The 13,497-nt window shown below is 36.8% G+C and overlaps 1 protein-coding gene and 1 long non-coding RNA gene across 2 annotated transcripts in view; one reads left to right on the top strand and one right to left on the bottom strand.

Annotated features, from left to right (window-relative positions):
- LOC113058327 (uncharacterized) overlaps positions 1-13,262 on the top strand; it is a 37,794-nt gene extending 24,532 nt beyond the window's left edge. The window contains exons 2-3 of the long non-coding RNA XR_003277958.1: positions 12,293-12,448; positions 12,699-13,262. This is a non-coding gene — a long non-coding RNA (uncharacterized LOC113058327). The remainder of the gene's footprint in view (positions 1-12,292; positions 12,449-12,698) is intronic.
- On the bottom strand, positions 6,786-8,596 carry LOC113058326 (mRNA decay activator protein ZFP36L2-like). The gene is made up of 2 exons (XM_026226104.1): positions 8,444-8,596; positions 6,786-8,322 (listed from the first exon to the last, which is right to left on the bottom strand). The coding sequence occupies exons 1-2, from the start codon at positions 8,474-8,476 to the stop codon at positions 7,393-7,395; spliced, it is 963 nt and encodes a 320-aa protein (XP_026081889.1). The 5' UTR covers positions 8,477-8,596; the 3' UTR covers positions 6,786-7,392.
- Positions 13,263-13,497: the final 235 nt, after the last annotated feature.

The following is a 13,497-nucleotide window of genomic DNA, read 5'->3' on the forward strand; positions in this document are numbered from 1 at the left end:
TGACTATATCAACCAGCTGACTCATCATAAATGAGTATTGTGAAGTGTACTGCAGTCATAACTTTCCTGACAATTGTCTAGTTATTAAGCTAATTACCAGCAGATTCGTAACTAATTCATCGTTCCTGAAGTATAGTCATGTATTTTGTAACCCTCCCTGAGCATGTTTCAGACATGACATCATTTAGTGCCAATATACTTTTGTTCAGTCCTTCATAGTTTTATAGCGCTTTTTATTGATTTCCTACACACTGATTAAATCCTAATATGGGAATAAAACAGTTCTGCAGATGTAAAACTTTTGCGTTATCTTTCACAGGGGAACCCGAAACAGAAAGCAGCAGAAGTTCTAAGAGAACAATAACTGTTCTTTTATGTTGAGACTTACGCGGTTGTTTTGTGCTTTTACACAAATAACATGATGCACATTTCTACAAGTGCAAGAATGTGTCTAAAACTATGACTATTATCTTCCTCACTATCATAAACTTTTCTTTGCTACAAATTGCTACAAAAAAAGTGTTTCAGATTAATATATTTGCAAAAATGTCAATTTGTCGCACTGTGCAACTTGTTTAACTTTAATATCTGAAAAACATAACCTAAGATTCTTATACACAGTATTTTGAAATGTAAGTCAGAAGTTTAAATTTAAGTACATTGCATTTAACAACAAAAAAACTAAATCCATCACTGATAATCAGCCAGTCGAATGATTATTATAAGTCATTAGACATTATTTTGGTACTTTTTATCAGAGTTTAGGATTACTATGATAATTTGTCATAAAAAAGACACATATGACCAGCTTTGTTGTTTTGTAACAAGATTTGTTTTTCATTGTGTTATGCAATAATAATAAAAATGAAAGCTATAACAACAACAATTATTATTTTTGTTGCTGCTACTAATACTACTTCTAATAATAGTTTGTTTTTATTATTGTTGTTTATGTGTATTATTATTGTTTTGTTAACAGCAACAACAACAACAACAACAACAACAACTTTTATTGTTGTTACTTCTATGACTACTACTACTACTACTACTACTACTACTACTACTACCACTACTAATAATAATTTATAATTAATAATTACAACACAGATAATTAGGTTAATTGTTTTATCTATCTATCTATCTATCTATCTATCTATCTATCTATCTATCTATCTATCTATCTATCTATCTATCTATCTATCTATCTATCTATCTATCTATCTATTTATTATTATTATTATTATTATTATTACTTCTGGTTGTGTCTATTCAGGGTTAAATCCAAGTACTTTTTGAGGCCATTAACTGATAAAAAAAAAAAAAAAAAAAAAAAAAACTGTTAATCAATACAAAACCGTAATTTATAAATCATTTCTGATGTCTAAATATGTTGCTAAATATATCAATTACAAAGGCAACAGGAAACTGGATTAAAGATTGATTTTCTTCTGAAAGCTTCGTGAAGGAAAAGAGGGAAATGCTTGTGGACTGACGTCAACAGCCAGCAGTGGAAGTGGCTTCCTTTTTTAGACATGCTTTCTCTTCGGTACATTCCTCACTCCAGCAGCGCTCATCCAGCAGTCTCAGCGAGGAGAGGTCCTGCTTGCTTGTGACGCGAATACACAGACAGTGATGGGAAAGATGAGGGAAAATCCCCCTTTTAATCCTTACTTTTACTTTGACCTTTACCCTCTGGCCATGGCAGGGTGTGGTATGGTTACATAAAGCCTTAGCATATAACTATCATAACTGGATCTGTGAGTTCATACTTTTGCATGGTAAAATCTCCGAATGACATAACATATCCCATCTGATGCACCTGAAGGGCTTAAATCATATTTTCGAAAATAGGCATGTTTTACAGGAAGTTTTCATAGGATTGTAACATTGCAAATGGAAAAACTCCCTCCAGTTAGCAGTGAGAATACTTTACCACAGATGCAAGGCATTTGGCAGCGAGCGACTGTGATTTAAGCAATCTCTCACTCGGCTCTCATATTTTCGGCCACATGTGTTCCTTCCACGCTCCTTGCTTGGGATCTGACCTCATCTTGTTCTTGGCGGGCGAATCCCTGACAGGCTTAGACAGCAACTTGCACGGGCAGAATAAAAGCCAGATGCGTTTCCATGACGCTGCGCACGTCTGCTCCGAGCGGGAGTTGTGCAATTCCCTTTATGCTACTTGAAGCAGAAAAGCAATTTCCACAATCTTAACCTTGCCCCCGCAAAGAGATTTTACAGCGCAAAACCTGAAACCACGTGGATAACGTGAAACCATCGTAGAACTTCCTGCAAACTGAATATTGCCTTTAACCTGATTGTATTCCTTAAACAACTATTCCGGGTTCAATACAAGTTCATTAGACGGTTTATCTGCACAAGTTCATTGTATCTTAGTATTGATTATAAATATAATACATTTATCTTTCATTTTCTTTCTAGCAAACATCTGGGATGCAATGGAAGAGAATCCATGTTAAAATACTGTATGCATTGTTTCAACAGTATGGCCACAAGTCACAAACAATATGAGTGTTAAAATGATTTCAATGTGGAAAAATTACTTACTAACCATTTCTGTGTAAAATTATACCCGATACAACTTGGGTTCACAATGTAATGCTGTAAACCCCAAAATGGACATAAGTTTACAACACAAGATTTTAAAGTGCTGTTAATAAATTAGAAGTTTATACTTATAAAACACTGATCCAATTTACTGCCATTGTAAGGGCCTTAGTGTTATCAACAATTTTATATATTCTGTTGATTGAGCTTTATTTGTCTTGAATGCAGATCAGAATTATTTAAGGCACGTTTTAACATTTTAAAGTGCCTTATTTTTTAATTTTTTTAATTGCGCTTTACATCCATTGTAAGTGCCTTACTTGAGTTTTGCCTTGGTTTTAACCATAACAAATTGACATTTGTGGTAATCAATATTGTTCTGTAATGCTGTCGGCTGAACTTTATTTGTATTAAAAACTGATCATGATATTCTTTTAAGGCAAATTTTAACATTTTAAAGGGCTTTATGAACTCTGTAAGCTCTGTAACTTTTTTGCACTTTATTTATTTATTTATTTTTATTAAATGCTGTCGATTTATCATTTCTATTGTCCCCAGACCCGAAAATGTATTTAATGCAAGTTTTAAGAGATCTTAAAAATATTTCATATAAGTTTTACTTCAGGAAATTTGCTCCATTTACTTCCATTGTAAAAGTTTAGCTTTTATTTGTAAAGTTTTTTATTGTTTTTGTTTTGTTTTTTATAAAGAAAACAAGAAAAGTCGAAATGTCTTTGTGGCAATCAGCATTATGCCACAAATGCTATCAGCAGAGCTTTATTTGTATTGAACCCAACCTTTAAAATCAAGTCCACTGACATTCTCGATTGCTTGGATCAGGCCGTTTTTGTGGTAATTTGATAAGGCGAGCTCATAAAATCTAACCAATGAAACATTAACAGTAGTCTGCGCTCCGTTTTCTTTGTCATTCCTATTCATCATGCAGTCAGCGAACATAAATGTATTGCAACAAGCAGGTTAAACATTAGACATCCAGGCTGTCACTAACACTGGGAATTGTGCCTTGAGACAGGTTCGTACGCAGGGTGAAAGGTTAAAGTACTTTATAAACCACTATGGTCTGTTGAACATTGATAGAAAGGGTTGGACGGCTAACTTACCAAGAACAAATTCTGTCATGGCTTTTGTTTTGAACAATGGCTTTGCACATTTATTGTCTAAACAGTAAAGTTATGTCATACCGTCAGTTCAGAAATCATGAATTCCAGATTAATCCTGAGACTTCAAGTAAAAGGAAATCAACAAAACCACAGTTTTTAAGTGTGGTTGTTGCCATAGTAACCTGGTGAAAACTTTTTGTTGTGCTCTACTTCCTTTTTTTTTTTTTCTTTGTTGCTTATGAGACCTGCTTCCTCATCGCTTTTCAATGCACTGCTGTTTATTGAATTAAATTTCACATTATATGAACATCTTATTAGGTTTCTTTTCACTTGTGCTCCTAAATGTCCCCAGATATTCAAGATTCAGGGGATTCTTATGCAGTAATCTATACATTAACCATTAAAACTCATGCTGGTTAACTATCAATCTGAATCTCAGGGCTACATGTGCCAAAATCTCCCATCGTTTCCTTACCCTCATGTCGTTTCAAACCTTTATGCTTTACTTCTTCAATAGAACATAAAAGAAGATATTTTGAAGAATGCTGGTAACCAAACAGTTTACGGTAGCCATTGACTTCCATAGTATTTTTATTTATTTATTTATTGTTTCCCATAGACGTTAATGGCTACAATCAGCTGTCTGGTTACCAAGACTCATACATGTTTAAAACAGCTTGAGGGTAAAATGATGAAATCATTTTTATTTTTGGTTGAACTATCCCTTTTGGTTTTGAGTGCACATCTTGTTCAAGGAAACACCAAAAAGGATGGATATAATCTACGTTAGAATATATTTAAACGTATAAAGGTGTGATAACACCATAGTATACCATAAATATAGAGGTTAGTGTTATAAGTTATTCAATGTGTGGCCTTTTGTAACTATCTACTTCCTCATCAAAACTACCGACTCTATTTGGAGAACTGTGTGTTTCCATATATTTTTTGAAACGGAAACAAGTCAAGAGGAGCTAAAAAAAAACAGTGTGTCTGACTGTTTGCTACACAGTATATATTATTACAAGAATAATCTGGATTTAATCTGTTTTTACTTTTATAAATTAGTCACCCATGACTAAAACAAAGCAAACCTGTTGAACAAAAGTGACTTTTTTCAATGAACTCCCATTCGAAATTAGCAGGGTGTACAGTATGAGCTGATAAAATAAGCTTCTTTTCTACCCGGGGAGAGCTGTCGGGGCACAGAAGCATTAGTAAACAGTGAGGTAATCACGAGCCACTTACTGTTATTGCACATCTCAGCTCTGGCTTTACTGTGCTGCATAACAGCTGCCACTGTTTGTTGTGTGAAGCGCACCAATGGCGTCCCAAAGCACGCTGAAACGTTGAAAGAAGAGAGAGGGAGAAGACGGGCCTTTTGTGTGTTCGTCTGGTTATTTGCTTTTGCTGGACTCCCACTGTTGTTATGGTTACACATCCTGTGTGTGTTCTGGCGCAGTGAAACGGACTATAAAGTTCATTTAACTCTTAAATGTGACAACGGCTTCTACGCCGCAAATGCTAGCATACCCAGAGAGCTGTCAGATGGAATGATGGGGCAGTTTTCTTGTCAATTTAATCAGATTTTCCTGTGGCATTTGGCGGGGGCCCACACTTCCTGATTCGGACCACACTGCGACACGATATCTTAAAGTGCCATCTTCCCACACATGACACCGTTATGTTTATTTTGAGTTATGGTGGTCGTTATTTCTATCTTTAACTCATCAGAATGAAGATACGTTGTGGAGTGTGAGAATGTGATGATCCGACTATGTTTTTAGCTAAAGCACTTTTAGGGTGGATCACAGAGGTGGGGTCTTTTTTATATTTCATCATTACATATGCCTTGTACCAACATGACAGAGGACAGAAATAGCCACTTGTACTTTTTTGAAGAAGAGAAGGTGGATAACTTTTTTAATTTTTAATTTTTATTCCTTACATATTTATATACTATGGCCTAAACAAGGCGACGTATTAAAACTACATTTTTAATATTGAAACTGTCACCAAATGACAAATGTGGAACATACTGTTGAAAAGGTATCTTTGTGAAGCTTTGAAACTGTATGCACTGTCAAAAGCACTATACGAATGGTTTTAAGTCATCTGATCGGGTTGCACAATAAACATACAGTGTTTGCATATTGGGATGTATTGTAGTATGTTTGCACTGGTTTATGAAAAGGTTAGGAGATCGAGGCTCTGTTCCAGTTAAACATTAAAAGTTACAACACAAGTTTAGAGGAAAAAAATGGGCAAACAGTTCAAATGTATTCAGGTTCCTAATTCTTTAACGTTGAACTAAAGTAGCAGGCAATGTGTAGGTTTATGTAATGCACGACGCTGTCATGCGCCAGTGTTGTGCTCGATAAGATCTTACTGCACTCCATTAAACTGGCCAGCTCACAGATCTCGACGCTGACAACGTCACTGGAAACGCAGGGCAGATTTGATCTCTACACACAGCTATTGGTCGCTTCAGACTTCGTTTTGTCATATGCATAGCTGTTTGGGAGATTCAGGTCAGATCTCGGTGTTGTTGTGTGAAATATCTTCGCGTATGCCAAATATGAGCTTGATCCCGGTCCGAGTATTTACCAAAGAAGCATTTCTTTTTCTTAGGCATGTGATGAAGTGATTTTGAAATGTAGGCGGGCGAGGAACACTGATGGTGATATGAGTTTATATTCTTGTGATTTTGTGGTGCATTGGGTAGAGAAAACATCTAGTTCAGTACAAGTGTTTTTTTTTTTTTTTTTCACAATTTGCATTTATTACATTATTTTGGTCAAATGAACCATTTCCATTATTTTTTTGTCACCAACATGACACACATTGATAAATAAGTAAAAAATACATTGCTATACCTTCAATAAATACTCAATAAATATATTAGTCATGTCTATACAATTAGAAAAAAAAAAAAAAAAACATTGCAAATGAAGCGAAACTATTCTACAGAAATACTGTACTGTTACAGTCCCTGATAAAAGACAAGTTTCCTTGAGGAAGGACCCAACCAGGGTTGTCAAAACATTAACTCGACAGCTCTTTTCCAATATAAATATATAGGTTGGTTTAGTTTTCTTGTACAAAACAGGTACCTAACATCATAATGCTTTGGTTAAAATGCTACATGGAAACATTCACCCGTTATTGATTTGTAAAGTGCATTCTTTGTGAGTGAATGTACGGTCATTTTCTCAAGTTTATCACATTGTTGGTTGATATAGAAAGGGTGCAAATTCTTTGGGGATCTGACATGCCCCCCGCCCCCAAAAAGGCAAGAACTTCCTTTGAAAGGGCAACACCCTAATTCACACACTGGATATATGATATATATATACATACATAATTATATATGCACATATATTACATTTAGTCTTTTCCAAAGCGACTCTAAACCTACGCCAGTAGCATAGGTTATGATATTTTAAGGCACTTGTCTGCAACGCTCACTGCCAAACAACGTTGAAAGCAAGAAAAACATAAGCAAATGGAAGACAATATGACAGAAAATAATACAACGCCGTTATAAAAACAATGCCTGCTTAGGTTTTGGAGGGCAGCTTGGTATAAAAATAATCTGCTTTAACAATATATAATAATAAAAACAATAAATTAACAGTATTAAGACGCGTTGCTCATTATAGCAGACTGGTTGAATGATTGGGAAGGGATGGCGGTAAAGTCCTCAGTCAGACACAGACATCCGCGCGAAAACGGACAGGCGCTTCCCGCTCGAGCCGTCGAAGGAGGGAGACTCGGAGCCGCTCGAGCTGCCGGTGCTGCTGTAACTTTCGCGGTCTGACAGCGAGTCTTCGGAGGAAAAGCGCTGCAGGTTGGCTTTGCTCAGGTCTTCCTTCGCGTACAGCTCGTTGCTGGAGCCCTGGAAGTTATTTCCGTGTCCGCAGACACACCGTGACCGAGGCTCTGGCGCGTTGTTGTAGATATCTCCGGTGCTGTGACGGCTGAAGGGGAACATGTCGCGGGAAGAGTCGCTGAAGACCGGGGACAAGATGTCCGCGGGAGGGGGAGAGACCGAGGCCGCACGGGTGAAGCTCAGGGGCTCGTATAAAGTCGGGGGAGAGTTGCTGCGCGTGAACCCGGCGAAGCTGACGCATTGACGCAGCTGACGCGGGTTCTGCTCGAACGCGTCCAGAGAGTTTTTGTCCTCGTGGATGAAGTGACAGCGGCTTCCGTACGGACAGTATCCAAACTGGTAGAAGGTGCGACAGGCTTGGGTTTTGTATTTGGGATGGCGGTTCAGCCCTCGCAGCTCGCTCTCGCCGTGGGCGAACTGACATTTGCTGCCGTATTTGCAGCTGCCGTGCTCTTGAAAGCTTCGGCACAACTCGGTCTTGTACCGGTTCGAAGGCAGGGGTGCGAGAGGAGGAAATCCGGGCGGTGGGGGGACGTCGTGGGGCTTCATTCTGTTGAAGGTGTCAGTCAGACTCATGGATCGGTCTGCTTTGAGGGGAAACTGCGGTCTGCTGGGCGCTCGGTCGCTCGTGGAGTCCGCCGCCCAGAAGTCACCGGAGAGCCCCTCGGAGCTGATGCTTTTCGGTGCGAACGGGCGGGATAGTTGTAGAAACGGCTCATCTAGCCCAAGGTTGATGAGATTCTGGAAAAAAAAAAAAGAATAACAATATGAATCAGGAGGATGAAACACACTTGCCAATGCTGACGTGGTCCCAAAATGAAAACAGACAGAACAAAACAAAACAAAACTCAACTGAACTTACCCGTATGAGACTTTTGCCCAGCGTATCGGACATAGTGGAGCTCTGTTGTGAAGGAATGTTGCTGTCTGAAGTCGTGAACGAGCACTGGAAGCGTTATGCTATGTTCATAAGGCTCCCAGTGCATTTTTATGCTCACGAAAGACAGAAAAAAATAACAAAAGTGGGCGGGGCGATAATATTCCCGTATGCCTCTCCCACCTGTAAAGCACGCCTTCAGTGTTTTTAGCTAGTGGCAAAAAAAGAGAAAGAAAGAAAAAAAGAGTTTCAGTTTCACCGACAGCCAAAACAAGAGAGTAGTGTGATTAATTTACAGTAACCTGTCGCGATAACTGCCCCGACAGACGTTTCCCATGGCCTACAGAACCCCATTTGCTTGAGAACGATACTGTTTATGTTTTCCAGCAAGTGTTTTTCTTACTACATCACAGCAGGCTGAAATAATAATAATAATAATAATTAAATCTATCTATCTATCTATCTATCTATCTATCTATCTATCTATCTATCTATCTATCTATCTATCTATCTATCTATCTATCTACTTGTATGTCTGTCGTAATAAGCTGGAAAATGCACAGTCAGGGGTATTATTACAAAATAAACTTTTCAATAGATCACTCTGTATGATTTGTAATAAGGACCATGCAGCTGCATGTCCTTACATAGTTTCAGGATGTTATTAATGTAAATCGGTGTGGTTTGGTCTTTTTATTCAATAGCACAAGTGTGTAAGACAGCACTATGTTGTTGACAGTTGGCTGGGTCCTGGTTTCTTTTTTTGTGGTATCAGTCTGACTCATGTTGTATGAAGGCTCATTTGTGTTGAGAAGGCAAATCATTAGGCAAAAAGTAATTTTGATTAAATAAGGGAGGCTGGGATTAGGAGTCACACTTTTTACACTATTAAAAAAAAAAAAAAAAAAAAAATATATATATATATATATATATATATATATACACACACACACACACACACACACGTCACACAGTATTTAAGTTTGTGCAGAGAATGTTGTTAGAGTATATGGGGTAAGTTGTCACAATGAGAACCTACCATTAATCAGCACATAAGCAAAATGTAAAATATGACATACAAAGATATGAGTGCATTATGTTTGTAAGTTCGGGAATTAATCAACTGTAAAATGTGTACCATTTAGTATACATAAAACACATGTGGGAACTTTTAAGTAATACATTTACAAAAATATGATAGGGTTCATTTAGTGTTTTGCTTAAAATTGTTCATAGATTTTCTGAATCTTATCTGAATGTATGTTTTTCACTTGTTTAAAATACAGTTATAAAAATATTATGAAACTGTAATTTTAGTTTGGAGGATAAAAAAAAACAGTAAATATTTATTTATTTATTTATTATTATTATTTGTGTTTGAAACCAATAAAAATGTATGCTGTTATGAGAAAACATGGGAACGTTTCTGAAAAATATTTTTTGATTGTTCTCTGAACATTCTGAAAGTAATGTGCAAAATTAACATCATAAGAATTCTCAATGTTCCATGAATGGTTTATGTGCTAAAATTTTGAGAATGTAATTACAAATCTGATAACTTTGAATGAACATTGTATTGTGGTTATAAGAGGAACATTTGTTCATAACTTTTAGAGAACCTTGCCAGAACATTTGCCAAAGTTCTGAGAATGTTCCGTGTTTGTTGGGACCATAATGACATCTGTGTACAGTAATGTGTGAGTATGAGTGGCCTAAACATTTCACAACCGAAACACAAATTTGAATCACTTCACTTGCACATATTAATTGCTGATTCCTCTGGAATTTTGAGCAAATGTTGCCTTCAGTCATGTTGACTTGTTGACTTGTATTCTTTTGTTACATGGTCAACTTCATCAGTTGCTGCATTGACTAAGGCAGCTAAAACAGGCACACCATCTCATGTTCACTTAAAAATAGCTGCCTCTCTCCATGACTTTGTCCAATTTGGCTGGCCATAGATGTTAAAAATGGTGCATGAGACATGGAAATTCTCACTTGTGTCATCAGACACATTTCTTCAGGGATCTTGGCTCCCTGTTTTCCTCATTGGCAGCATTCAGCCACAAGTATGGAAACTCTTCCTCATCAATCATCAGTGGTTTGCTTTGCTTGCTCATGATCACATGCTCGCTACGGCATGTATTCAAACAAACATATAGACAGTTGCACAGAGGGTTTGAGATTTCCTTTCAGTGAGCAATAGCCTGTCACCTTTACCAGTGTGAGGGGATTTCCTAAATGGAGCTATTAGGCATTTTATTACTCCACCTAAATTAGAAATCAGACCCACATTATTTTCAAAACTAACTAGTCAGTGTGTGTTCTTTATGGTGATGACTTAATTAGGCCTAATTTAACATATGCTGCTACATGTTTTAGCTTGTAATGTGAGAAGTATGAGCTATGAGAGGCTCTTTACACCAAAAGAGACATACTGCCTTGTTAGAACATGAGATCCTGGAGTTCTTTTAGTTTTTCTAATGTTTAAATAATAGCATTAGTAAAATGTGTGTTTGATTTCCAGGTTGTCAAAATGTTACTAATGTTTAAATCGTGATTATATCAGTTATGTGTTCGGTGCTTTGTCCATTCACTTCTACAGTGCCATGTTTAGTTTTCTATCTGTATATAACATGTCATGACTCAGCAGGACCAGGACAATGTCTTTGGGCCAAAATCATATTTAGACAGCCTCTGCAGGGAAATCACCTCACTTTCTTGTTCTGCGATTAGTCAAATCTGGACCAACTCAATACATTTATAAGCATTTTCCCCTCCATTGACTGATTGTTCCTTGTCTGGTATCTTTAGTTTTACTAGAAGTTTAATAAAATTTTTCTCTTAATCCACTTTTATTTTCCATTTTCGGTTTGTACATTCTTTCTACATTTTTTTTTGACCTGAGGTAGAGAAGTTTTTTTGGTTTTTGGTGTTGGTTTTTGACTTATAAATAATACTATAACAGGGTTCATAAATAATAAGATTAATTATTATATATATATATATATATATATAATTAATATGACTAATAGACTATTAACTTATTTATTATTTCCAATAAACTGTTACTGTTACTACAAAGGGAAATAAAATTAACTATCATTGTAATCAAGTGTCATCCATACATATTCATTTTAGTAATCTTTTTAATAATTCATCTGATTTTACATTTGGCCTTCGAAAAGCATGTCTGTTATTTTGGTTTGTGAGATCAGAGATCTGTGCGTACGCAGGTGGGGAGGAGGTGGGCTAAGCTACAGAAACTTATCAAACCTTGTCAACACTGCCCCGGAAACTCTGGTGTGGCGGGTGCAGCGTGAATGTTGCATTCATCCTCCACAACACCCACAGTAAAAGCAGACCTGCCCACCTGCAATGCAAGATTGATGAAAGTCCTGAAGTCCAACTAGGGTCCCACATTGACATGATCGAGCTGAGCTGCTCAGTCATGCCACTATGGACCCCCTACCCCCCAATAACATAGTCCTCAATACATCTTCTTGTTTGAGACATGTTCCTCACTGCTGGGTCCATAAGTGGTCAGTCTTTCTGTAACATTGGAGGCATGGGAACAAAAGGCAGAGGATCCGATTACAGTAAGATTGATCAGATAAACAAAGAACCAACACAGGAACGGGAACCAGGAATACAGAAAAGGAGCATAGACAGGAAAAATAGTCTCCCTATTTCCCTAGTCTCCCTATTTAACACCAGCAAGCTATTGAGTTAAATATGTTTTTTTTATTTTTTTTTATTAGTGGACATCTCCAACTTTCTGGGAGGTCCTAAAACCGATCTTAATTACATATTGTCTGTTTCATGACCCTTTAGGTGCTTTGTGGGCACAAATCCGGAGAGAGGATCCAAAGCCAAGGGAAAAGTGCCATCGGAAAAAATAAACAGGACAAGTGATACAGAAGAAAATGTGTGGCAGTCAACCCACATGTTGCCACTCTTCTGTGCAAATTCCAATGGAATTTCTGAAATGTAAGGATGCACACACACACCAAGATTGCGTCTTCCTTTTATTGTTCTCTATCTGCCTTTGACTGTACCTCTCATCCTCTATATGTCTCTGACTGTACTTTTCATCCCTCTATCTGTCTCTGACTGTACCTCTCATCCCTGTATCTGTCACTAACTGTATCTGTCCTCCCCCTATTTGTTTCTGAAAGTATTATTATGTTTTGTAATATATCTAATGTATTGTCCTTTTTGCTCTTTTCAATATTTCTAGTCACACTTTGAATCCTGGGATGGAACTTCATCTGGAGCATAATTGTTATTTGGTTGATTTTTATCTGTTTGATGGAAAGTTTGTATGACTTGTTTGGCCATATTGGTCTATTCTTTAAGTGATGAAAGCTATCTGAAAACGTCTTTGTGGTTTTTAAAGGATTAGTTCACCCAAAAATGAAAATTCAGTCAATAATTACTTTGTCGTTCCACACCCGTAAGATCTTCGTTCATCTTCACAACACACATGAAGATGTGGCTCAATGAAGCCTGCATTTCTAGCAAGATCATTTCTTTTTTCAATGCCCAGAAAGCCTCTAAAACATTTAAAACAGTTCATGTGATTACAGGTGTTCAACCTTAATATTATAAAGTGACGAGAATACTTTCTTTGCCACAAAAAAACCCACCCAAAACAATTATTTTATTCAACCATATCTAGTGATGGGCAATTTCAAAACACTGCTCCATGAAGCTTAGAAGCTTTACGAATCTTTTGTTTCAAATCATTTGCTCAGAACATGTATCAAACTGCAAAAGTCACATGAACTATTGCAATTTCAAAACACTTATGACGTAATGAAGCCTCATTTACTGAAATCATGTGACTTTGGCAGTTTGATATGCTCTTGAACTGAAAGATTAATAAAGCTTCGAAGCTTCATGAAGCAGTGTTTTTTAAAAATTATTATTGTTGAATAGTCATTATTTTGTTTTTTGGCAAACAAAAAGTATTTTCATTGCTTCATTACACTAAGGTTGAACCAATGTAATCACATAAACTGTTTTAAATATGTTTT

Source organism: Carassius auratus, chromosome 40, assembly GCF_003368295.1.
Source record: "Carassius auratus strain Wakin chromosome 40, ASM336829v1, whole genome shotgun sequence".
Classification (NCBI taxonomy): Eukaryota; Metazoa; Chordata; class Actinopteri; order Cypriniformes; family Cyprinidae; genus Carassius; species Carassius auratus.